Below are 26,544 nucleotides of genomic sequence, written 5' to 3'. Positions count from 1 at the left end.
CCTTGTAGATGGTGGACAAGCGTTGGGCAGTCATGAGGTGAGTTACTCACCACAGAATTCCCAGCCTCTGACCTGCTCTTGTAGTCACGGTATTTATGCGACAGGTCCAGTTCAGCTTCGGGTCATTAGTGATATGCAGGATCTTGATAGAGGGGAATTCAGAGATAATAATGTCGTTGAATGTCAAGGGAGATGACTAGATTCTCTCAGGTTTGAGATGGCCAATGCCTGGCACTTGTGTGGCATGAATGTTACTTGCCACTTAGCAGCTACATGAATGTAGCCCGAATGTTGCCCAGTTCTTGTTGCATGCGGGCTTCATTACCTGAGGAGTTGCGAATGGAATTGAGCACTGCAACCATCAGCGACCATCCCCACTTCTAACCTCATGATGGAGGGAGGGTCATTGATGAAGCAGTTGAAGATGGTTGGGCCTAGGACATTATCCTGAGGAACTCCTGCAGCGATGTCCTGGGACTAAGACCAACAACCACAACTATCTTCGTTTGTGTTACATATGGTAGAGTGAGGTATATGCCCAGATCATGAGGTTACAGATTGTGGTGGAATACAATTTTGCTGCTGTTGATGGCTTACTGCACCTCATAATTGCCCAGTTTCGAGCCTCTAAATCCGTTCAGAATTGATCCGATTTAGCATGGTAGTAATGCCACAGGAATAGGCTATAGAGCATTTCATTTTGGCCAAACCTTTCACGGTGGCCACCTTCTGTGCTGTTAATGACCCTGACTCTAAGTCTTGCTGTGAGCCTGATTGTTTCTCTGACTCCTGCCTGCCTGTCTTAGCAGATCTTATCAATTGACCCAGAAAATTCTCCATGCCACTCCCACTCTGACTTTGGCTTCTCATAGTTCATAGGATCATAGAAGATAGAAGATGGCCTGTCGAGCCTGCACTACCATTTAAACAGATCATGGCTGATCATCTACCTCTCCGCCATTTTTCCCCACTATCCACATATCTCTTGATGTCATTAGTACGCAAAAAGCTGTCGATTTCTGTTTTGAACAAGCTCAATAATTGAGTTACCCCTCTGGAGTAAAGGATTCCACAGATTCACCACCCTCTGAGTAAAGAAATTCCTCCTCACCTCAGCCTTAAATGGCCTCCCCTTTATTCTGACACTGTGTCCCCTTGTTTTTTTTTATTTGTTTTGCGGGATGTGGGCGTTTCTGGCTAGGCCAGCACTTATTGCCCATCCCAAATTTGCCCTTGAACTGAGTGGCTTGCTAGGCTTCCATTTCAGAAAGCAATTTAAGAGACAACCACATCACTGTGGATCTGGAGTCACATGTAGGCAGATTTCTTTCCCTAAAGGACAATAGTGAATGAGGTGGGTTTTTTACAACAATCGACAATGGTTTTATGGTCATCATTAGACTAGTTTTTTAAAATTCCCGATTTATTAATTAAATTCAAATTTCACCATCTGCCATGGTGGGATTCGAACCCATGTCACCAGAGCATCAGCCTGGCCTCTGGATTGCTAGTGACATTATCACTATGCCACCACCTCCCATTCTAGACTCACCAGCCAGAGGAAACATCCGATCCACATCTACCCTGTCACTTCTTCTTTGGCCTCCCTATCTCGAGAGACAATGGGTAAGCGCCTGGAGGTGGTCAGTGGTGTGTGCAGCAGCGCCTGGAGTGGCTATAAAGGCCAATTCTAGAGTGACAGGCTCTTCCACAGGTGCTGCAGAAAATTTGTTTGTCGGGGCTGTTACACAGTTGGCTCTCCCCTTGCGCTTCTGTCTTTTTTCCTGCCAACTGCTAAGTCTCTTCGACTCGCCACACTTTAGCCCCGCCTTGTAAGAATTACACACCGTGTAAGAATTTTGTAAATTTCAATGAGATCACCTCTCATTCTTCGAAACTCGAGAGAATACAGGCCTAGTTTCTAAACTCTCTCCTCAAAAGACAGTCCCGCCAGGGATTAGTCTGGTGAACCTCTGGCGTGCTCCTCTATGGGAAGTATATTCTTTCTCATGATGAGCCCACCTGCCACGAATGAGGCATATTAATTTCATCATATGAAATATTAATTTTAAACTGTTGCTGGACTGAAAAGATGACTTGATTAAAGAGATCACAGCAGTGGCTGGAAACATTTGCATTCTAAGAGGCAGTTGCCTGGAGGAGACAATGGAACTGCTCCCTGATCCAATTCACCCAAATGGATTCTGGTCACCAGACATTGAAGGTGTAACAAGCCAGCATTCCATCTCCCCAAGCCCCAATTAGGGTGTCTGCTAAGATGGAGAATCAACAAAAAACGCAGGAGAATTTGTTGGAAAAATCCAGTCACATGACCAACATGCTGGTCCAGCGGTTTTGAATTGTGTTCACAGAACAGTTTGAAAACAGAGACTACAATTTGAAGACCAAAGAAAAAGAAGATATCTCCCTGGTTCTCTCTCTCTCTCACGAATTTCCAGATCCACTGAAGCCACTTAAACCTCAAGAGAGAAGACTCCTACATCGAAACAAGTTTGAAAGCGTGCACAAGGCCCCAATGAAACGGCAGGATTTAACTGCAGTCAAAGACTCTACGTCGAACTCAAAAGACTCAAATGAACTCCAGCTATTGCTTCAAATGTTTCCCCTTTTATTCTTTCTCCTCTTCTGTCTCTATCTGCGTGTGTGTTCATCGTGTATGCATGCTCGCACGGTCGCATCGTAATAGTAGTTTTAACCGAATTAGAGTTTTAAGGTTAATAAACCTACACCTTTCTTGTTTAAGTCTAAGAAAACCTGTCTGGTTGATTTCTTTGCCACTACAATTGGAGAGCAGTGAACAAGGATTCACTGAGGGGAAGCTAAAACATGATGTATTTTTAAATATTAAACCCTGTTATGGTCAAATCAGGAAAAGGCTGAGAGGGAACCCCTAGACCCCTTTCTCACCTGGTCGTAACAGAAATTTGGGGGTTAGTACCGAGATCCAACCCACAAACGAGAAATTGGAAGTGGGAAGTCAAATTGATCCCAATCAAAAAGAGAAACAATTTCAATACAGGTTTTCTTGTGGCTGTGTGTGCTAGAATATTACCATGTCTGTGACTGAAGCCAGTAACTCCCCAAGCCAGGGTGAAGTAACTTGTGATAAGTTAAAAGCACTGTCTATGGAAGGGTTGAGAAAAATGGCTGAGCAGTGTGGGATCACTGTCCATGCCAAGGCTATAAAGTCTGAACTCCTAAGACTAGTGGCCAACCATTTTTCTCTCGAATCTGAAAAAGCAGAAACAGGGTTAGAAATAGACTCCAACAGGGTATTGCTAGCAAAGATGCAATTGGAACAGAGGAAATTTGAATTTGAAGAAAGAAAAAGAGAGAGAGGAGAGAGAGAAAGAAAGAACCTTTCAGAAGGAACATGAAGAAAAAGAAAGAGAGGAGAGAGAAAGGATCTTTCAGAAGGAATGCGAGGAGAGAGAGCTGAGGCAACTTGAGTTAACTAGGGGGCGACAGAGCAACCCCAGTGAAAGCATAGCCAATATTTATTTATTTATTTAGAGATACAGCACTGAAACAGGCCCTTCGTCCACCGAGTCTGTGCCGACCAACAACCACCCATTTATACTAACCCTACAGTAATCCCATATTCCCTACCACCTTACTACACTAGGGGCAATTTACAACAGCCAATTTACTTATCACCTGCAAGTTTTTGGCTGTGGGAGGAAACCAGAGCTCCCGGTGAAAACCCACGTAGTCACAGGGAGAACTTGCAAACTCCGCACAGGCAGTACCCCGGTCCTGTGAGGCTACGATGCTAACCACTGCGCCACTCCTGGAGGCTAGGTATTGAATCATTAAAATTTACTCAACTGATCCCAAAATTCAATGAGGGAGATGAGGAGGCATTTTTTGTATCTTTTGAAAAACTTGCAAGGCAGTTAAAGTGGTCAGCTGAGGCTTGGACTCTCCTGCTACAAAGCAAGTTAATAGGAAAAGCCCATGAGGTTTATTGCCTGTTGCCAGATGAGAGTTCATGCAATTATGGATTGACCAAAAATGCTACCCTCGGGGCAAATGAATTAGTACCAGAAGCCTATCGCCAGAAATTTCAAACCCTCAAGAAGCAAACTGATCAAACTTACCTGGAGTTTGACAAAAGTAATCAGCTGGCTTTTAACCAGTGGCTGAGGGCTCTTAAAGTGCAGCCTAGCTATGAAAATCTCAGAGAGGTAATTTTGCTCGAGGAATTTAAAAACTTTCTCCCACTCTCCATAAAGACACATGTAGAGAAACAAAAAGTTCACAGAGCCCAGCAAAGCTGCGGTTCTGGCTGATGAGTTTTCTCTCATCTACAAGTTGGTTCCCTACTTTCCTACTCACCCCCACAAATCTGAAAAGGGTGGCACAGTGGTTAGCACCGAAGCCTCACAGCTCCAGCGACCCGGGTTCAATTATGGGTACTGCCTGTGTGGAGTTTGCAAGTTCTCCCTGTGTCTGCGTGGGTTTTCTCCGGGTGCTCCGGTTTCCTCCCACAAGCCAAAAGACTTGCAGGTTGGTAGGTAAATTGGCCATTATAAATTGCCTCTCGTATAGGTAGGTGGTAGGGAAATATAGGGACAGGTGGGGATGTGGTAGGTATACGGGATTAGTGTAGGATTAGTACAAATGGGTGGTTGATGGTCGGCACAGACTCGGTGGGCCGAAGGGCCTGTTTCAGTGCTGTATCTCTAAACTAAACTAAAGGGTAGGAAGATGATAGCAGCCCAAGCAGTCCTGGGAGAGAAAGAAAAGCAGGAGACACAGGGGGCCCTCCTCCAGCCAAAAAGGATAGTGCTGTAAGTAGGAGTGAGATCTGGAAACCTGTGCGCTTCCATTGTAATAAGGCAGGTCATCTAAGAGCTGACTGCTGGAAACGACAGGGAAAGCTTGTAGGGTTAATCAGGGCACACCCGCTCAGTGCAGCAGAAAGGACCCTGATGGAAAGCATAGCAGAACAAACTGCGACTTTAACTGCAGCAGTAGTAAGGCCCAGGAAGCATACTGCTGATAGTGCAGGAAAATTTAATAGGATTCCTGAAGGTTATCAGGATCTTGTGTCTGAAGGGAGAGTAACCCCATGCCCCTCGAGTGGGGCAAGCAAGTCCATAGTGATTCTAAGGGACACAAGGGCCACTAGATCCCTTTTGCTGGGAAAAGGCCTGACCTTTCTCCCAGAGAGTGCAGTAAACAGCAGAATGGTGGCGAATGGTATTGGAGGGCAGTGTACGCCTGTACCTTTACGTCGGGTGCACTTGGAGTGAAACCAAGTTTCGGGACCAGTGACAATAGTGATAGTTTGCTTGTGGACGGGGTTGACTTGCTCCTAGGTAATGATCTGGCAGGGCCGAAGGTGATAAGAGAGTGAAAGAGAGACAGCAGAAGGTCAGAGAGATGGGGCAGCGGCAAGAGACAGACCCCTACAGTTTCCCCGAATGTGTAGTGAATGGGGCCATGATTAAACCAGCTCCCCCAGAGGAGACTGAATTAGCACTGCAGGCAGATGACCATGTGGCCTGTCAGTCTGAGACTTTCTTTGGAATATTAGAAGACCCAGGGAATGAATTATATGAATCTTTCCTAGCTGAGGCTCAGCAAGCTCACCCAGTGTTGAAAGAGTTAGAACAGGCTGCCCAGTCTGAAATTGAAGCACAGGGAGTCCCTGACTGCTACTATTTAATGAATGAGGTACTGATGAGGAAGTGGAGTTCTCCTCACAGACCTGACAGCAAGGAGTGGACAGTGGTTCACCAGTTAGTGGTGCCACAGAGAAATATTAAGAATGGCTCATGAGATTACAGTGGCTGTACATATCAGTATACGAGAAACCAAAGCCTGCATAAGCCGAAACTCCATAAAGATGTGGTGGAGTACTGTAGGAGATGCTACATGTGCCAGGTTGAGGGGAAACCCGAACCTACAGTGAAATCTGCAGCCGTAAGTCCTGTATCAGTGTTTGGAGGGCCCTCCAACAGAGGGCTGGCGAACTGTAATGGACCCCGGCCAAGAACAAAAGGGGACAGACAGGCACAAGGCTAGCACAAGGTTAGAGAGGAAAGGGGAGAAAAGGGAAAAAGGCAGGTTAAATGAAGTCCGGGAGGAATCCCAAATGGAAACCCCTGCTGTCCAGTCAGGCAACCCTGAAATGGTTGAAATGTTAGACCCCATATCCTCCTATGTAAATGGAGACACTAGAAGCACCCCACCGGAGTTGCTCACAGCATTTTCAGAAACCTGCAGAAATAAAGAAAGGCCTCAAGAGGGCAGTGAAACCATGAGGATGATACCTCACCTAGTCGAAGTGTCAAAGTGGAGTGCACTAGAATGTGGACAAATACCTGCAAGCAGGAGTGTCTGAGAGGACAAAGGGAAGATTAGCAAAGAATCCCTTCCCCCCCACCCCTCCCCAGAGTCAGGAGAAAAGGGAACCAACCATGCCGTAAGGTGAAAAGCCCTTGCATGACTCATCAAAGCACTGAAAGAGAGTTCAGAATGGATCCACCCACTACTGACTCTCCTGAGCAGAACTCCAACTTAGGGCTAATTAAATTTAACCCTCCCTCTGCAAACCTCAACAGGAACAAAGAAACCCTAGGCAGTCATGCAAATGTGCAAACTGAAAAACTTCCCCAAAAACCACATGTTTATTGGGATGCCAAAAAGGGCAGTTTAAAGCAGCACTGCTACCAAGAAAAGGCAGGCAGTAACAAATTTTTAGGATTTCTGAATGAATGAGAATGAATGAGAGAGATGCATGTGTGTTTTCCTGTACTTACTCTTCTCTCTAGTCCTTTTTAATGAAATGCTCTCTTAAAAATCACATTTCATTCCATTGGGTGTGGAGGTGTCATGAAGACCCCACCTGCCACGAATGAGGCATATTAATTTTGTCATATGAAATACTAATTTTAAACTGTTGCTGGACTGAAAAGATGACTTGTTTAAAATATCATAGCAGGGGCTGGAAATATTTGCATTCGAAGAGACAGTTGCCTGGAGGAGACAATCGAACTGCTCCCTGATCCAATTAACCCAAATGGATATTGGTCACCAGACACTGAATGTGTAACAAGCCAGCATTCCATCTCCCTCCACCCCAATGAGGGTGTCTGCAAAGATGAAGAATCTACAAAAACGCAGGACAGTTTGTTGAAAAAACCTAGTTACATGACCAACCTGCTGGTCCAGAGGTTTTGAATTGTGTTCACAGAACAGTTTGAAAACAGAGACTGCAATTTGAAGACCAAAGAGTAGGAAGATCTCTCCCTGTTTCTGTCTATCTCTCACAAATTTCCAGATCCACTGAAGCCACTTAAACCTCAAGAGAGAAGACTCCTACACTGGGCCCCAATGAAATGGCAAGATTCAACTGCAATCAAAGACTATACATCGAACTTAAAAGACAGTAAATGAACCTCAAACTTTTCCCCTTTTATTCTTTCTCCTCTTCCGTCTCTATCTGCGTGTGTGTTTATCGTGTATGCATATGTGTGCTAGCGTGATCACGTCGCATATTCGTAGTAATTTTAACCGAATTAGAGTTTTAAGGTTAATAACCTTACACTTTTCTTGTTTAAATCTAAGAAAACCTGTCTGGTTGATTTCTTTGCCACTACAATTGGAGAGCAGTGAACAAGGACTCACTGAGGGGAAGCTAAAACATGATGTGTTTTTAAAAATTAAACCCTGTTACAGTCAAATCAGAAAAGGCTGAGAGGGGACCCCTAGACCCCTTTCTCACCTGAACGTAACATCTTCCTTAGATAGGAGACCAAAACTGTACACAATACTCAGGTGCAGTCTCACCAAGGCTTTATATAATTGCAGCAAACATCTTTACTCCTTTACTCAAATTCCCTTGCAATGACGGACAACATACCATTTACCTTCCTAATTGCTTGCTGCACCTGCATACTAGCTTTTAGTGACTCATGAACAGGGACACCCACATCTCTTTGGACATCAACACTTCCCAATCTCTCACCATTTAAGTAATACTCTGTCTTACTGTTTTATCTACCAAAGTGGATCACTTCACACTTATTCATATTATATTACATCTGCCCATTCACTTAGCCTGTCCAAATCCCCTTGAAGCCTTCTTGCATCCTCCTCACAACTTACATTCCCACCTAGTTTTGTGTCATCAGCAAATTTGAAAATATTACACAATTGATCCCCACATCCAAATCATTTATATAGATTGTGAACAGCTGTGGCCCAAGTACTGATCCTTGTAACAGCCGACCATCCTGAGAATGACCCATTTATTCCTACTCTCTGCTTTCTGTCTGTTCACCAATTCTCAATCCATTGCAGTATATTACCCTCACTAACCTCCTGTGTGGGACCTTATCAAAAGTCTTCTGATAATCCAAATACACCCCATCCACTGGTTTGCCTTTATCTATGCTACAAATAATATCCTCAAAAAATTCTAACAGGTTTGTCAAACATGATTTCCCTTTCATAAATCCATGTTGACTCTGCCCAATCATATCATTATTTTACAAGTGTCCAGTTATCTCATCCTTTATAATAGATTCTAACATTTTCCCTATTGATGTCAAACTAACAGGTCTGTAGTTCTCTGTTTTCTCTCTCGCTCCCTTCTTAAATAGTTACTTTCCAGTCTGCAGGAACCCTTCCAGAATCTATAGAATTTTGAAAGATAACCACCAATGCATCCACTATTTCTATAGTCACTTCCTTCAATACTCTGGCATGTAGCTCATCTGGTCCAGGGGATTTATCAAGTTTCAATCCAATTAAACTTTTGAGTACTACCTCTTTATTGATACTAATTACTTTCAGTTCCTCATTTTTACAAGCCCTTTGTATCGCTAGTATTTCTGGGAGCTTTTCTGTGTCTTCCTCCATGAAGATAGACACAAAGTAATTGTTTAGTCTCTCCGCCATTTCCTTGTTCTCCATCACAAACTCTCCTGTCTCTGCCTGCAATGGACCCACATTTGTCCTTGTTAATCGTTTCTTTTTCACATACCTAAAGAAGCTTTTACAGTCCGCCGTTATGTTTCTAGCTAGCTTGCATTCATAATCTCTTTTCCTTTCTTTATCAGTTTTTGGTCCTCCTTTGTTGGACTCTAAATTGCTCCCAGTCCTCGGGCTTACCACTTTTTCTGGTGACCTTATAAGCCATTTCCTTTGATCGAATGCAATCTAACTTCTTTTGTTAGCCATGGTTGATTCACCTTTCCTGTTGGGTTATTGTGTCTTAGAGGAATGTATATTTGTTGTAAATTTTGTAATACTTCTTTAAATATTAGTCATTGCCTGTCGACCAACAAATCTTCTAATGTATTTTCCCAATCCACCATAGCCAACTTGCCCCTCACACCTTCATAGTTTCATTTCTTCAGATTTAATACCCTAGTTTCAGAATGGACTACATCTCTTTCGAACTTAATGTAGAATTCTATCATATTGTGATCACTATTTCCCAATGTCTCCTTTACAGCAAGGTTATTAATTAACCCTTTCTCATGACATAATACTAAATCTAAAATAGTCCGATCCCTAGTTGGTTCTTCAACATACTGCTCCAGAAACCCATCTCGTACATGCTCCAGGAATTCATTCTCCACAGCATTAGTACTAATTAGTTTTACCCAATCTATATGTAAATTGAAGTTTCCCATTATTATTGTATTACCATGCAGCTCTAATTTCCTGACTTATACCATGCACAACATTACCACTACAGTTTGGTCGCCTATAAACAACTACCACCAATTATTGCTGCCACTTGCTGTTTCTTAGCTCCATCCAAACTGATTTTACATCTTTCTCCTTCGATCTAAGATCCTCTCTCATTAATGGACTGATGTCATCCCTTATTAACAGCGCTACCGCACCTCCTTTTCCCCTCCGCTTATCCCTCCTAAATGACAAAGATCCCTGATTATTCAGTTCCCAGTCCTGGTCATCCTGTAGCCATGTCTCCGTAATGGTAATTAAGTCGTACCCATTTACCTCTATTTGTGCCTTCAAATCATCTACCTTGTTGCGAATGCTGCGTGCATTCAGATAGAGTGCCCTTAACTTTGTCTTAACATTATTTCTTATTCCAGTCCTGTTTGATGTTTGCCTACGTCTCGTCTGCCTTACAATTTCACTTTCTACTTTTCTACTTCCTGTTACCAGTTTTGTTTCCCTCTAAGCTAAGCTCCCTCTTAGGTTCCCAACCCCCTATAATTTAATTTGTGGCTGCAGACGTGGATCCAGGATGGTGTGTGGTGCCAACGTCAAAGATGTCACTAAGCGGCTGCAGAGCATCCTGAAGGGGGAGGGTGAATAGCCAGCAGTCATTGTTCACGTTGGAACCAACGACATAGGTGGAAAGAGGGATATGGTCCTGCAGTCAAAATTTAGGGAGCAAGGTCAGAAATTAGCAAGCAGGACCTCAAACGTAGTCATCTCCGGATTACTCCCAGAGCCACGCGCAAGTGAGTACAGAAATAGAAGGATAAGACAGATGAATGCATGGCTGCAAAGATGGTACAAGAGGAAGGGCTTTAGATTCCTGGGGCAGACATTGAGACCGGCTCTGGGGGAGATGGGGCCTGTACAGGCCGGACAGGTTGCACCTGAACAGAGCCGGGACTGAGTTCCTTTCAGACGTTTTGCGAGTGTTGTTGGGGAGGGTTTAAACTAGTTTGGCAGCAGGATGGGGACCTGAGGGTAAACTCAGCTGGGACAAAATCAGAAATGAGAATGGAAGGCAGAAAATTAATGGATGAGTCTGGAACACAGAGGAAATAAAGATTAGAAAATAGAAAAAAAGAGTTTGTCAGTGCTCAAGGGTATCTATTTCAATGCAAGGAGTACAGCAAATAAAGCAGATGAGCTGAGGGCACAGACAGACACGTGGCAGTATGATATCATAGCTATTACAGAAACATAGCTTAAGGAGGGACAGGAATAGCAGTTCAACATTCTTGGTTACAGGGTTTTCAGACACGATAGGGAGAGGGTTAGGAAAGGAGGGGGAGTGGCAGTTTTGGTCAAAGAAACTATCACAGCTGCGAGGAGGGATGATATGTTGGAAGGTTCTTCAAATGAGGCCATATGGATTGAGCTAAGGAACAAAAAAGGGGCAATCACACTGCTGGGAGTGTACTATAGACCCCCCAAACGGTCAGAGGGAGATAGAAGAGCAGATATGTAGGCAAATCTCTGAGAAGTGCAAGAACAATAGGGCAGTAATAGTAGGGGATTATAACCACCCCAATATTAACTAGGATAGTTTTAATGTGAAAGGAATTGAGGGGGCAGAGTTCTTGAGCAGCATTCAGGAGAACTTTTTTGCCCAGTATGTATCAAGTCCAACAAGAGAGGACGCAGTTTTAGACTTAGTTTTAGGAAATGAAGGTGGAAGGAGTGGCAGTGGAATACCATTTTGGTGGTAGTGATCATAACTCAGTCAGTTTTGACATAAATATGGAAAAGGACAGAGATAGAACAGGAGTTAGAGTTCTCAATTGGGGCAAGGCCAATTTTATTGAGGAGTGATTTAGCGAACGTGGACTGGAAACAGCTACTTGAAGGTAAATCAGTGCCTGAGCAGTGGGAGGCATTCAAAGGGGAGATTCAAGGTGTTCAGAGTAAACATGTTCCCACAAAGAAAAAGGGTGAGGCAGCCAAATCTAGAGCCCCATGGATGTCAAGAAGCTTACAGGGTAAGGTAAGGCAGAAAAGGAAAGCTTATGTCCGACACCGAGAACTCAATGCAACAGAAAGCCGAGAGGAGTATAGAAAGTGGAGGGGTGAAATCAAAAAGGAAAATAGGAAAGCAAAGAGAGGGCATGAAAGAATATTGGCAAGCAAAATCAAGGTGAACCCAAAGATGTTTGATCAATACATTAAGAGTAAGAGGATAGCTAAGGAGAGAGTAGGGCCCATAAAAGACCAAAAAAGGTAAATTATGTGTTGGGGTGGAAGATGTTGGTATGGTTCTTAACGAATACTTTGCATCCGTCTTCACAAAAGAGGGGGAAGATGCAGATATTGTAGTTAAGGAAGAGGAGTGTAAAGTATTGGATGTGATAACCATAGGGAGAGAGGAATTATTAATGGGATTAGCATCCTTGAAAGTTGATAAATCACGAGCGCCGGGTGAAATGCACTCTAGGCTGTTAAAAGACGCAAGAGAGGAAATAGAAGAAGGTCTGACCATCATTATCCAGTCCTCACTGGATACAGGTCTGGTGCCGGAGGACTGGAGAACTGCTAACGTTGTACGTCTGTTTGAAAAGGAAGCGAATAATTCCAGGCCAGTCAGTCTAACCTCAGTAAGGGGCAGATTATTGGAATCTATTCTGAGAGATAGGATAAACTGTCACTTAGAAAGGCACAGGTTAATCAAGGATAGTCAGCATGGATTTGTTAAGGGAAGATCTTGTTTGACCAACTTGATCAAATTTTTTGAAAAAGTAACAAGGAAGAAAGATGAGGGTAGTGCAGTTGATGTGGTCTACACGGATTTTAGTACAGCTTTTGACAAGGTCCCACATGGCAGACTGGTTAAAATAAAATAATCTCATGGGATCCAGGGGAATGCAGCAAGGTGGATACAAAATAGGTTCAGTGGCAGAAAACAAAGGGATTACTACCAGTGCCACGTGCTAACGAGAGCAGAAATAGCAGGATATATCAGATGAGATATAAGATATATCAAATGATACATCAGGCAGGAGAAATGGTGTAGGAGGGAGGGATTCAGATTCCTAGGACACTGGGACTGGTTCTGGGGAAGGTGGCACCAGTACAAGCTGGACGGGTTGCATCTGAGCAGGACCGGGATCAATTTCCTCGTAGAGGGTGGGGGGGGTTTGCTAGTGCTGTCGGGGAGGGTTTAACCTAGAATGGCAGGGGGATGGGAATCTGAGCAGGGAGACAGAGAGAGGGAAACAAGGATAGAAATGAAAGAGAGAAAGGTAAGAAGCAAAAGTAGAAGGCAGAGCAAAAAAGGGTGAGAAACAAGTGGGGCCGCAGTGCAAAATAAAACTAAGATGACTAACAATGTTAAAAAGACAAGTTGAAAGGCATTGAGTCTTAATGTGTGGAGCATTCGCAATAAGGCGGATGAATTAACAGTGCAAGTAGATATAAACAGTTATGATACAGTTGCGATTATGGAGACATGGCTGCAGGGTGACCAAGGATGGGAACTGAACATTCAGGGGTATTCAGTATTTAGGAAGGACAGGCAAAAAGGGAAAGGAGATGGGGTAGCATTGTTAGTAAAGGAGGAAATCAATGCAATAGCGAGGAAGGATATTGGCTCAGAAAATCATGATGTGGAATCTGTACGGGTGAAAGTAAGAAACACCGAGGGGCAGAAAATGTTGGTGGGGTTGTCTATAGGCCCCCAAACAGTAGTGGAGATGTAAGGGAAGGCATTAAACAGGAAATCAGAGATGCATGCAATAAAGGTACAACTGTAATCATGGGTGACATTAATCTACATACAGATTGGTCAAACCAAATTAGCAATAATACTGTGGAGGAAGATTTCCTGGAGTGTGTACGTGATGGTTTTTTAGACCAATACGTTGAGGAACCAACTAGAGAACAGGCTATACTAGAATGGGTATTGTGCAATGAGAAAGGATTAATTAACATTCTTGTTGTGCGGGGTCCCTTGGGGAGGAGCGACCATAACATGATAGAATTCTTCATCTGAAACTAGGGTCCTGAATCTAAATAAAGGAAACTACAAAGTTATGAGGTGCGAGTTGGCTACGGTAGATCGGGGAACTTTACTAAAAGGGTTGACGGTAGATAGGCAATGGATAATATTTAAAGAACGTGTGCGTGAATTACAACAATTATTCATTCCTGTCAGGTGCAAAAATAAAACTGGAAAGGTGGCTCAACCATATCTTATAAAAGAAATTAGGATTAGTATTAGATCCAAAGAGGAAGCATATAGAATTGCCAGAAAAAGCAAGTCTGAGGATTGGGAACGGTTTAAAATTTAGCAAAGGAGGACAAAGAGGTTGATTAAGCGGGGGAAAATAGAGTATGAGAGTAAACTTGCGGGGAACATAAAACTGACTGTAAAAGCTTCTCGAAATATAAGAAGAGAAAAAGATTAGTGAAGACAAATGCAGGTCCCTCACAGTCAGAAACAGGGGAAATTATAATGGGGAACAAAGAAATGGCAGAACAATTAAACACATACTTTGGTTCTGTCTTCACAAAGGAGGACACAAATAACCTCCCAGAAATGTTAGGGAACCACAGGTCAAATGAGAGGGAGGAATTGAAGGAAATCAGTAACAGTAAAAAAATACTGCTAGGGAAATTAATGGTAGCGGTGACTAAAACTAGAGGGCATAGATTTAAAGTGAGAGGGAGGAGGTTTAAAGGGGATCAAAGGGGTACATTTTTCACACAAAGAATAGAGGGTATCTGGAATGAGCTGTCAGAGGAAGTGGTGGAGGTAGGAACAGTAGCAACATTTAAGAGGCATCTGGACAGGTACTTGAATGAGCAAGGCAGAGAAGGATATGGAATTAATGCAGGCAGGTGGGATTAGTATAGATAGGCATTATGGTCAGCATGGACGCGGTGGGCTGAAGGGCCGGTTTCTATGTTGTATGACTCTATGACTCTTCCAATATTCTATAGACTCTGGAGCAGTTCCTACAGATTGGAGAGTGGCAAATGTAACCCCACTATTTAAAAAAGGAGGGAGAGAAAAAAATAGGGAATTACAGACCAGTTAGCCTTACATCAGTAGTGGGGAAAATACTAGAGTCTATTATAAAGGATAGCAGAACACCTGGAAAGCATAGACTGGATTGGACAAAGTCAGCATGGGTTTACGAAAGGGAAATCATGCTTAACAAATCTAATAGAGTTTTTTGAGGATGTAACGAGTAGAATAGATAAGAGAGAACCAGTGGATGTGGTATAATTGGATTTTCAGAAGATTTCTGATAAGGTCCCGCATAAGAGGTTAGTGTGCAAAATTAAAGCACATGGGATTGGGGGTAATACACTGCATGTATTGAGAATTGGTTGACAGACAGGAAACAGAGAGTAGGAATAAATGTTTTTTTTTTCCGTGTGGCAGGCAGTGAGTAGTGGGGTACCGGGATCAGTACTTGAGCCCCAGCTAGTCACAATATATATTATATTAGTATAGATAGGCATTATGGTCAGCATGGACGCGGTGGGCTGAAGGGCCGGTTTCTATGTTGTACGACTCTATGGGTACCCGCATGGGTCCTAGTTATGCCTGTCTTTTTGTGGGATATGTCGAGCATTCTTTGTTCCAGTCCTACTCAGGCCCCCTCCCCCAACTCTTTTTCCGGTACATTGATGACTGTATCGGTGCCGTTTCCTGCTCCCGCCCCGAACTAGAAAACTTTATCAACTTTGCTTCCAATTTCCACCCTTCTCTCACCATTACACGGTCCATCTCTGACACTTCCCTTCCTCGACTTCTCTGTCTCCATCTCTGGGGATAGGTTGTCTACCAATATCCATTATAAGCCCACTGACTCCCACAGCTACCTCGACTACACTTCTTCACACCCTACCTCCTGTAAGGACTCCATTCCATTCTCCCAGTTTCTCCGTCTCCGACGCATCTGCTCTGATGATGCTACCTTCCATGACGGTGCTTCTGATATGACCTCCTTTTTCCTCAACCGAGGATTTCCCCCCACTGTGGTTGACAGGGCCCTCAACCGTGTCCGACCCATTCCCCGCACCTCTACCCTCACCCCTTCCCCTCCCTCCCAGAACCGTGACAGGGTTCCCCTTGTCCTCACTTTTCATCCCACCAGCCTCCATATCCAAAGGATCATCCTCCGCCATTTTCGCCACCTCCAGCGTGATGCCACTACCAGTCGCATCTTCCCCTCCCTTCCCCTGTCAGCATTCCGAAGGGATCGTTCCCTCCGTGACACCCTGGTCCACTCCTCCATTACCCCCACCACCTCGTCCCCGTCCCAGGGCACCTTCCCTTGCAATCGCAGGAGGTGTAATACCTGCCCATTTACCTCCTCTCTCCTCACTATCCCAGGCCCCAAACACTCCTTTCAGGTGAAGCAGCGATTTACTTGTACTTCTTTCAATGTAGTATACTGTATTCGCTGCTCACAGTGTGGTCTCCTCTACATTGGGGAGACCAAGCACAGACTGGGTGACCGCTTTGCGGAACATCTCCGCTCAGTCCGCAAGCAGGACCCTGAGCTTCCGGTTGCTTGCCATTTCAACACTCCCCCCTGCTCTCATGCTCACATCTCTGTCCTGGGATTGCTGCAGTGTTCCAGTGAACATCAACGCAAGCTCGAGGAACAGCATCTCATCTACCGATTAGGCACACTACAGCCTGCCGGACTGAACATTGAGTTCAATAATTTCAGAGCATGACAGCCCCCCACTTTACTTTCATTTTTAGTTATTTTTTCTTCCCTTTTTTTAACATTCCTTTTTACATTTTTTACAATCTTTTTTTGCATTTATTTCATTTCATCTTAGTTTGTTCAGTTTGCTCACCCACTGTTTTTTTCAGGTTGTTTTTCTTCAGGTTTGCACTTGCTGCTGTTCAATATTCAGTATATTCACACCTAATCCGTACTAATGCTTTGTCTTTCAACACACCATTAACATATTGTTTGCCTTTACTCCGTGACCTTTTGGTCAGCTATGTGGCCTGGTCCAATCTGCACCTTCTCCTTTGTTATCTCTTGCCCAACCCCCACCTCACTTGTTTATAATCTGTGACTTTTCTAATATTTGTCAGTTCCGAAGAAGGGTCACTGACCCGAAACGTTAACTCTGCTTCTCTTTCCACAGATGCTGCCAGACCTGCTGAGTGAATCCAGCGTTTCTTGTTTTTGTTTCAGATTTCCAGCATCCGCAGTATTTTGCTTTTATTACAATATATGTTATATATTCCTGGTGTCACGTCTGTAGCTGCGGAAACACCCGTCTGTTCCCCAACTAACAAATCCCCTATCACTATTGCCTTTCCATTCTTCGTCCTCCCCTCCTGTGCAGCTGAGTCACCTGAGGACTTGGCCCTTGCTACACTCCGCTGAGGAATCCTCACCCTCACCAGTATCCAAAATGGACAACTGTTTCACAAGTGAGATCGACTCAGGGGATTCCTGCAATATCTGCCTGGTTCTCTTAGACGGCTTGGCGGTCATCCATTCCCTCTCTGCCTGCATATTCTTAACCTGCAGTGTGACCATCTCCCTAAACGTGCTATCCAAGTAGTTCTCTGCCTCACAGATGCATCACAGAGGCTCCAGTCACTAATTGAGCTCAAGCTTCTGTAGCTGGTGACACTTCCTGCAGATGTGTTTGTCAAGGACACAGGGTGTGTCCACAGCTTCCCACACAAGACAGAAGGCACATTCCACTCAGCCGATCTGCCCTGCCATACCTTAACTTCACAAACGAAATATTATTAGTGTAATGAGTAGAATAACTGGCCAGTTACTCGCCGATCAGCTTCTTCCCCTCTACCAAAGTAAGAGCCAAATAGTGGAGGCAACCAATCAGCTTACAGCTTTCCCACGATGTCACTGTTAGATTTTTTTCACTCTTTCTTGCAACCCCAGTGCATGCCGATTTTCAGCTACAGCCACAGACACAGCCAGAGCCTGTCTCTCCGCTCTCCCAGGGAAGTGTGGGCCTCAAGCACTGGCCTTGATATATACTCTCCTTCTCTCTGGTGTGATTCCTCCCAGGTCCGCTGTCTCTCCACTCTCCCGGGGAAGTGTGGGCCTCAAGCACTGGCCTTGATATCTACTCTCCTTCTCTCTGGTGTGATTCCTCCCAGGTCCGCTGTCTCTCCACTCTCCCGGGGAAGTGTGGGCCTCAAGCCCTGTCCTTGATATATACTCTCCTTCTCTCTGGTGTGATTCCTCCCAGGTCCGCTGTCTCTCCGCTCTCCCAGGGAAGTGTGGGCCTCAAGCCCTGGCCTTGATATATACTCTCCTTCTCTCTGGTGTGATTCCTCCCAGGTCCGCTGTCTCTCCGCTCTCCCAGGGAAGTGTGGGCCTCAAGCCCTGGCCTTGATATATACTCTCCTTCTCTCTGGTGTGATTCCTCCCAGGTTCGCTGTCTCTCCGCTCTCCCAGGGAAGTGTGGGCCTCAAGCCCTGGCCTTGATATATACTCTCCTTCTCTCTGGTGTGATTCCTCCCAGGTCCGCTGTCTCTCCGCTCTCCCAGGGAAGTGTGGGCCTCAAGCCCTGGCCTTGATATATACTCTCCTTCTCTCTGGTGTGATTCCTCCCAGGTCCGCTGTCTCTCCGCTCTCCCAGGGAAGTGTGGGCCTCAAGCCCTGGCCTTGATATATACTCTCCTTCTCTCTGGTGTGATTCCTCCCAGGTCCGCTGTCTCTCCGCTCTCCCAGGGAAGTGTGGGCCTCAAGCCCTGGCCTTGATATATACTCTCCTTCTCTCTGGTGTGATTCCTCCCAGGTCCGCTGCCTCTCCGCTATCCCAGGGAAGTGTGGGCCTCAAGCCCTGGCCTTGATATATACTCTCCTTCTCTCTGGTGTCATTTCTCCCAGGTCCGCCGCCTCCCCGCTCTCCCAGTCTCCGGTCTCCCAGTTTCAATTAAGCTTTACCCAAGCACAAGAAACATCACCACTTTTCCTCACTTTTCCCAGCCTGTGCACCTGCTTAAACCTTGTTATAACTCTCGAACGTCTTCTAGTTCTGGGAAAAGATCATTGACCTGAAGCACTAACTCTGTTTCTCTATCCATAGATACTGCTTGATCTGCTGACTGTTGCCAGCATTTTCTGTTCTATTTCATGGTTCCAGCATTTGCAGTATTTCACTTTTGACCGAGAAAATGTCTTTCTCTTTTCCAAGTCCAATACTTTGGGCAGTACGTTGAAAAGTAAACCACTGACTCCTTCCCTGGCCAAAGGTTGGTCAGTTGGCACACCGGCTCTCATCTTCCCTGGGTGGAAGTCCCTGATAACTTGCCACGTTCCTTTCAAAGTGAATAGATTCATCTCAGTGGGTCTGCACGAACTCCGACTGTCTGATTTTAGACAGATAACCTACCACTGGCCTGACCACTTGGCTGGGAAACAGAACTCCCCAGCTCTGTCTGCAAAGTGAATTCTAGATGATCGTGGCCTGAATTTAAGTTAAAACTAACACTTTATTTTAAGTCACATCCAGATTTCCCCTGTGGAAAAACGGTTGGATATCCGGGAATGTGTTAGCGAATGTCATTTAGTTTGATGCCCTCCCTAACACCCGATTCACCTTCTCTAACACCTGTAGAACAAAGAGCACCCAGCCTATCCCTTTCAACCATGGAAACAGCTGCAATAAAGCCTCATTGCTCACATGCACTCACCTTCACTCTCTGGATTCTTGTGATCTTGGAAGTCAATCCAATTTTTCTCAACATTAACGAAAGTAGTAGAAAGCATCTTAATCTCCGGCTCATGGTCATATTCTCGGTGTAGATCCTTTGCGAACCTCCGCATTGCTTGAGCCAGCAGCCCATCAGACCAATCCATTGTGTGCTGGTCCATGTACCCATACAGCTCCCCGAGAGTGATACACTTGGGATTGATGATGAAGGTTTCTACCTTGCCTCTCTTAGCTGCGGAACTCTATAGAAGGGACAGAAAACATTTGGAAAATAGGTTTGAGGGGCTGGGTGAACCATAGGTTAAAACATGTCCCTTCACCTCTGGCACTTGGACTGAATCCTCCTATTCTCCATTATTCCGGTCTGACCCTGACTTAGGGTTGCCAATCCTCCCAGATTGTCCTGGGCTCTCTCGGAATGAAAGGTTAATCTCTTGGACATGGCAGTGAGAAAAATCGTAGGTGCAGTAAATAAATCAGTGTCTTTATTTTTTATTTTCGATGAACACTTCTGTTCATTGGTTGTTAAACTACTGGAAGTGGAAAAAATGGTTTCTGAGAGACTGACCTCAGAACCTGGAGTCATGACATTTCCTGAACATTTTCCCTTCTGGCGAATCCCCATGAGACCTGGATCCCACAACTCCAAAGTCATCAGCTGCCTTCTCATCAGTCTCTGCTGTGAAGCTGGCACCTCCTCATTCACTCTCCACTCCTCTGACACCCTCGTTCTCCGAATCACCTGCTACCATATCCTCATTTGTGCTATCTAATTACTCCCAGGTTTAGGTTTCTGAGCTGGTGTTTGGGAGTGAAATAACACAGTGGGTGAGAGCGGTTCAGACATGGGGAAGGATCATGCTCTAGGAATGTCTACGTAACCTTGCCCTCAACATCCTCCTCCTCATCACAGTCCACCAGACACCCTTTCATGGCCATCAGTGTGAGACATGCTGATTCTGGACAATGGAAATCTTCCCATTCAGACGTTCCCAGTATCTACATTAGGTGCTCCCAGGTCAGGTCTAGCACAGATTGAAACAGAGTAAAGGGCTGATTTCCCTCTGTTTTTCCCCCTTTACATTCGCCCGGGATTTCCTGGGCTCCCCCCACCAAGTTCCAATCCTATGTAAGCAGGTGATGGCGTAGTGTTAATGTCACTGGACTTAACCCACAGCCCCAGGCTAATGCTCTGGGGACATGGGTTTGAATCCCACCACGACAGATGGTGAAATTTGAATTCAATTAATAAATGTGGAATTAAAAAGTTAGTCTAGTGGTGATCATGAAACCGTTGTTGATTATTGTAAAAACCCACCTGGTTCACGAATGTCCTTTAGCAAGCCACTGTATCAAACCACTACAAAGTTTAAGAAAAGGAATGAAATTGGGCTGACCACTCGGCATTGACCAAGGCACCGGAAACAACAACGGCAAACCCAGCCCTCTCGACTCTGCAAAGTCCTCCTGACTAACATCTGGAGGCTTGTGCCAAAGTTAGGAGAGCTGTCCCACAGACTGGTCAAGCAACAGCCTGAAATAGTCATACTCACGGAATCATACCTTGCAGACAATGTCCCAGACACCACCATCACCATCCACGGCTATGTCCTGTCCCACCAGAGGTGGCGGCACAGTGCAATACAGTCAGGATGGAATTGCCCTGTGGGTCCTCAACATTGACTTCGGACCCCCTGACGTCTCATGGCATCAGGTCAAACATGGGCAAGGAAACCTCCTGTTGATTACCATCTACTGCCATCCCTCGCCTGATGAATCAGTGCTTCTCCATGTTGAACACCAACTGGAAGAAGCACTGAGGGAAGCAAGGGTACAAAATGTACTCTGGGTGGGGGACTTCAATGTCCATCACCAAGAGAAGCTCGGTAGCAGCACTATGGGCTGAGTCTGAAAGGATATAGCTGCTAGACTGAGTCTGCGGCAGGTGGTGAGGGAACCAACAAAAGGGAAAACCTGCTTGACCTCATTCTCACCAATCTACCTGTTGCAGATGCATCTGTCCATGACAGTATTGGTAGGAGTGACCACCACACAGTCCTTGTGCAGACGAAGTCCTGTTGTCACACTGAGGATACCCACCATCGTGTTATGTGACTCTACCACCATGCTAAATGGGATAGATTTCGAACAGATCTACCAACTCAAAAATGGGCATCCATGAGGCACTGTGGGCCAGCAGAAGCAGAATTGTACTCAGCTACAATCTGTAACCTCATGGCCTGGCATATCCCCACTCTACCATGACCATCAAGCCGGGGGATCAACCCTGGTTCAATGAAGAGTGCAGGAGGGCATGCCAGGAGCAGCACCAGGCATACCTCAAAATGAGGTGTCAACCTGGTGGAGCTACAACACTGGACTACTTGCCTGCCAAACAGCGGAAGCAGCATGCGTTAAACAGGGATAAGCAGTCCCACAACCAACAGATCAGATCTAAGCTCTGCAGTCCTGCCACATCAGTTATGAATGTGGTGGACAATTAAACAACTGAGGATGTGGCTCCACAAATATCCCCATTTTTAATGATGGAGGAGCCCAGTACATCAGTGCAAAAGGTAAGGCTGAAGCGTTTGCATCCATCTTCAGCCAGAAGTGCCAAGTGAATGATCCATCTCGGCCTCCTCCTGAGGTCCCGAGCATCACAAATGCCAGTCTTCAGCCAATTCGATTCATTCCACATGATATCAAGAAACGGCTGAAAGCACTGGATATTGTAAAGTCTTTGGGCACTGACAACATTCCAGTGACAGTACTGAAGACCTGTGCTCCAGAACTTGCCGCGACCCTAGCCAAGCTGTTCCAGTACAGCTACCACACTGGCATCTACCCAGCAATGCAGAAAATTGCCCATATTGTCCTGTACACAAAAAGCAGGACAAATCCAACCAGCCAATTACCGCCCCATCAGGCTACTCTCAATCATCAGCAAAGTGATGGAAGGGGTCGTCGACAGTGCTATAAATTCCTTTAATGCACAAAAATCCAGCAAGGAAAGTGTTCCAATCATGGCTAATGAAAGAAATCAAGGAATATAAACAAGAAATGCTGGAACCACTCAGCAGGTCTGGCAGCATCTGTAGAAAGAGAAGCAGAGTTAACGTTTCAGGTCAGTGACCCTTCATCGGAACTGACAAATATTAGAAAAGTCACAGGTTATAAGCAAGTGAGGTGGGGGTGGGGCAAGAGGTAACAAAGGAGAAGGTGTAGATTGGACCAGGCCACATAGCTGACCAAAAGGTCACGGAGTAAAGGCAAACAATATGTTAATGGTGTGTTGAAAGACAAAGCATTAGTACAGATTAGATGTAAATACACTGAATATTGAACAGCAGCAAGTGCAAACCTGAAAAAAACAGTGGGTAAGCAAACTGAACAAACTAAGATGAAATGAAATAAATGCAAAAAAAAAAGGATTGTAAAAAATGTAAAAAAGAACGTAAAAAGAAAGGAAGAAAAAATAACTAAAAATGAAAGTAAAATGGGGGGCTGTCATGCTCTGAAATGATTGAACTCAATGTTCAGTCCGGCAGGCTGTAGTGTGCCTAATCGGGAAATGGATTAGGCACACTACAGCCTGCCGCACTGAACATTGAGTTCAATCATTTCAGAGCATGACAGCCCCCCATTTTACTTTCATTTTTAGTTATTTTTTCTTCCTTTTTTTTAACGTTCTTTTTTACATTTTTTACAATCCTTTTTTTTTTTGCATTTATTTCATTTCATCTTAGTTTGTTCAGTTTGCTTACCCACTGTTTTTTTTCAGGTTTGCACTTGCTGCTGTTCAATATTCAGTGTATTTACACCTAATCTGTACTAATGCTTTGTCTTTCAACACACCATTAACATATTGTTTGCCTTTGCTCCGTGACCTGTTGGTCAGCTATGTGGCCTGGTCCAATCTAGACCTCCTTTGTTATCTCTTGCCCCACCCCCACCTCACTTGCTTATAACCTGTGACTTTTCTAATATTTGTCAGTTCCGATGAAGGGTCACTGACCCGAAACGTTAACTCTGCTTCTCTTTCCACAGATGCTGCCAGACCTGCTGAGTGGTTCCAGCATTTCTTGTTTTTATTTAAGATTTCCAGCATCCGCAGTATTTTGCTTTTAAAGAAATCAAGGATTGTATTAGATCAAAGGAAGAGGCATATAAAGATGCCCAAAAAAAGGCAAACCTGAGGATTGGCAGCATTTTTGAATTCTACAAAGGAGGACCAAGAAAAAGATTAAGAAAGGGAAAATAAAATATGAGAGCAAACTAGCAAGAAACATAAACATGGACTGTAAAAGTTTCTATAGGTATGCAAAAAGGAAAAGATTAGCAAAGACAAATGTGGGTCCATTACAAGCAGAGCCAGGAGAATTTATAATGGGGATTAAGGAAATGGCAGAGAAACTAAACATATACTTCGTGTCTGTCTTCACAGAGGAAAACACTAAAAACCTCTCAGAAATAATGGAGAATCAAGGGACTAGTGTAAATATGGAACTGCAAGAGTGATTTAGAGCTTTGGATCAGAAATTGGCTAGCTGAAAGAAGGCAGAGGGTGGTGGTTGATGGCAAATGTTCATCCTGCAGTTTAGTTACTAGTGGTGTACCGCAAGGATCTGTTTTGGGGCCACTGCTGTTTGTCATTTTTATAAATGACCTGGAAGAGGGTGTAGAAGGGTGGGTTAGTAAATTTGCAGATGACACTAAGGTCGGTGGAGTTGTGGATAGTGCCGAAGGATGTTGTAGGGTACAGAGGGACATAGATAGGCTGCAGAGCTGGGCTGAGAGATGGCAAATGGAGTTTAATGCGGAAAAGTGTGAGGTGATTCACTTTGGAAGGAGTAACAGGAATGCAGAGTACTGGGCTAATGGGAAGATTCTTGGTAGTGTAGATGAACAGAGAGATCTTGGTGTCCAGGTGCATAAATCCCTGAAGGTTGCTACCCAGGTTAATAGGGCTGTTAAGAAGGCATATGGTGTGTTAGCTTTTATTAGTAGGGGGATCGAGTTTCGGAGCCACGAGGTCATGCTGCAGCTGTACAAAACTCTGGTGAGACCGCACCTGGAGTATTGCGTGCAGTTCTGGTCACCGCATTATAGGAAGGATGTGGAAGCTATGGAAAGGGTGCAGAGGAGATTTACTAGGATGTTGCCTGGTATGGAGGGAAGGTCTTACGAGGAAAGGCTGAGGGACTTGAGGTTGTTTTCGTTGGAGAGAAGGAGGAGGAGAGGTGACTTAATAGAGACATATAAGATAATCAGAAGGTTAGATAGGGTGGATAGTGAGCGTCTTTTTCCTCGGATGGTGGTGGCAAACACGAGGGGACATAGCTTCAAGTTGAGGGGTGATAGATATAGGACAGATGTGAGAGGTAGTTTCTTTACTCAGAGAGTAGTAAGGGCGTGGAACGCCCTGCCTGCAGCAGTAGTAGATTCGCCAACTTTAAGGGCATTTAAGTGGTCATTGGATAGACATATGGATGAAAATGGAATAGTGTAGGTCAGATGGTTTCACAGGTCGGCGCAACATCGAGGGCCGAAGGGCCTGTACTGCGCTGTAATGTTCTAATTCTAATTCTAATAAAAAAGTACTAGAGAAATTAATGGGACTTAGTGTAGACAAATCCCCTGGACTAGATGATCTACATCCCAGAGTGTTGAAAGAGGTGGCCGTAGAGATAGCAGTTGCATCAGTGGTCATATTTCAAATTCTGTAGGCTCTGGAATGGTTCCTTGTGATTGGAAGGTGACAATTGTAACCCCACTATTTAGGAAAGAGGGAGAGAGAAAATGGGGAACTACAGACCTGTTAGTCTAACATCAGTCGTAGGGAAAATACTGGAATCTATAATAAAGTATGTGACAACAGGGCACTTAGAAAATAATGGCGGGAATGGGCATAGTCAACATGGATTTAGGAAAGGGAAATCATGTCTAACAAACCTGTTGAAGTTTTTTGAGGATGTAACTGGCAGAATAGGTAAGGGGGAACTGGTGGATGTGGTATATTTAGATTTTCAGAAAGCTTTTGATCAGGTCCCATTCAAAAGGTTAGTAAACAAAATTAGAGCACATTGGATTGGGAAGAATATACTGGCATGGACTGAGAACTGGTTAACAGACTGAAAACAGGGTAAGAATGAATGGATCATTTTCAGGTTGGCAGGCTGTGACTGGTGGGGTACTGCAAGGATCAGTGCTTGGGCCTCAGCTATTCACAATCTATATCAGTGATTTGGATGTGGGGATTAAATGTAATATTTCCAAGTTTGCAAGTTACAAAACTAGGTGGAAGTGTGAGTTGTGAGGAGGATGCAAAGATGCTTCAAGGGGATTTGGAGAGGCTATGCGAGTGGCCAACAATTTTGCAGATGGAATACAATGTGGAGAAATGTGAGGTTATCCACTTTGGTAATAAAAATAGAAATACAGAGTATTTCTTAAACGGTGAGAGGCTGGGAAGTGTTGAACTTCAAAGGGACTTGGGTGTCCTTTTTTTAAATTTTTAAAAAATTTATTTAGAGATACAGCACTGAAACAGGCCCTTTGGCCCACCGAGTCTGTGCCGACCAACAATCACCCATTTATACTAACCCTACAGTAATCCCATATTCCCTATCCCTACACTAGGGGCAATTTACAACAGCCAATTTACCTATCACCTGCAAGTCTTTGGATGTGGGAGGAAACTGTGCACCCGGCAAAAATCCACACAGACACAGGGAGAACTTGCAAACTCCGCACAGGCAGTATCCAGAAACGAACCCGGGTTGCTGGAGCTGTGAGGCTGTGGTGCTAACCACTGCGCCACTGTGCTGTCCTTGTTCATGAGTCACTGAAAGCTAACATGCAAGTACAGTAAGCAGTTAAGAAAGCAGATGGTATGTTGGCCTTCATTATAAGAGGATTTGAGTGTAAGAGTAAAGATGTCTTGCTGCAATTATATAGATCCTTGGTGAGACCACACCTGGATTATTCTGTGTAGTTTTGGTCTCCTTACTTCAGGAAAGATATACTTCCATAGAGGGAATGCAGCGAAGGTTCACCAAACTAATTCCTGGGATGGAGGGATTGTCCCTTGAGGAAAGATTAAATAGACTGGGCCTTTATTCTCTGGAGTTTAGA

The 26,544-nt window shown here is 44.6% G+C and overlaps 1 protein-coding gene across 1 annotated transcript in view; it reads right to left on the bottom strand.

Moving 5' to 3' along the window:
- LOC137367175 (dynein axonemal heavy chain 6-like) overlaps positions 1-26,544 on the bottom strand; it is a 1,370,791-nt gene that overhangs the window by 424,279 nt on the left and 919,968 nt on the right. The window contains exon 39 of the mRNA XM_068028611.1: positions 19,388-19,649. Within this exon, the coding sequence (XP_067884712.1) occupies positions 19,388-19,649 (262 nt within the window). The remainder of the gene's footprint in view (positions 1-19,387; positions 19,650-26,544) is intronic.

Source organism: Heterodontus francisci, chromosome 3 (genome assembly GCF_036365525.1).
Source record: "Heterodontus francisci isolate sHetFra1 chromosome 3, sHetFra1.hap1, whole genome shotgun sequence".
Classification (NCBI taxonomy): Eukaryota; Metazoa; Chordata; class Chondrichthyes; order Heterodontiformes; family Heterodontidae; genus Heterodontus; species Heterodontus francisci.
The sequence above is the reverse complement of the archived record's forward strand: the minus strand, read 5'-3'. Positions and strand labels throughout refer to the sequence as shown.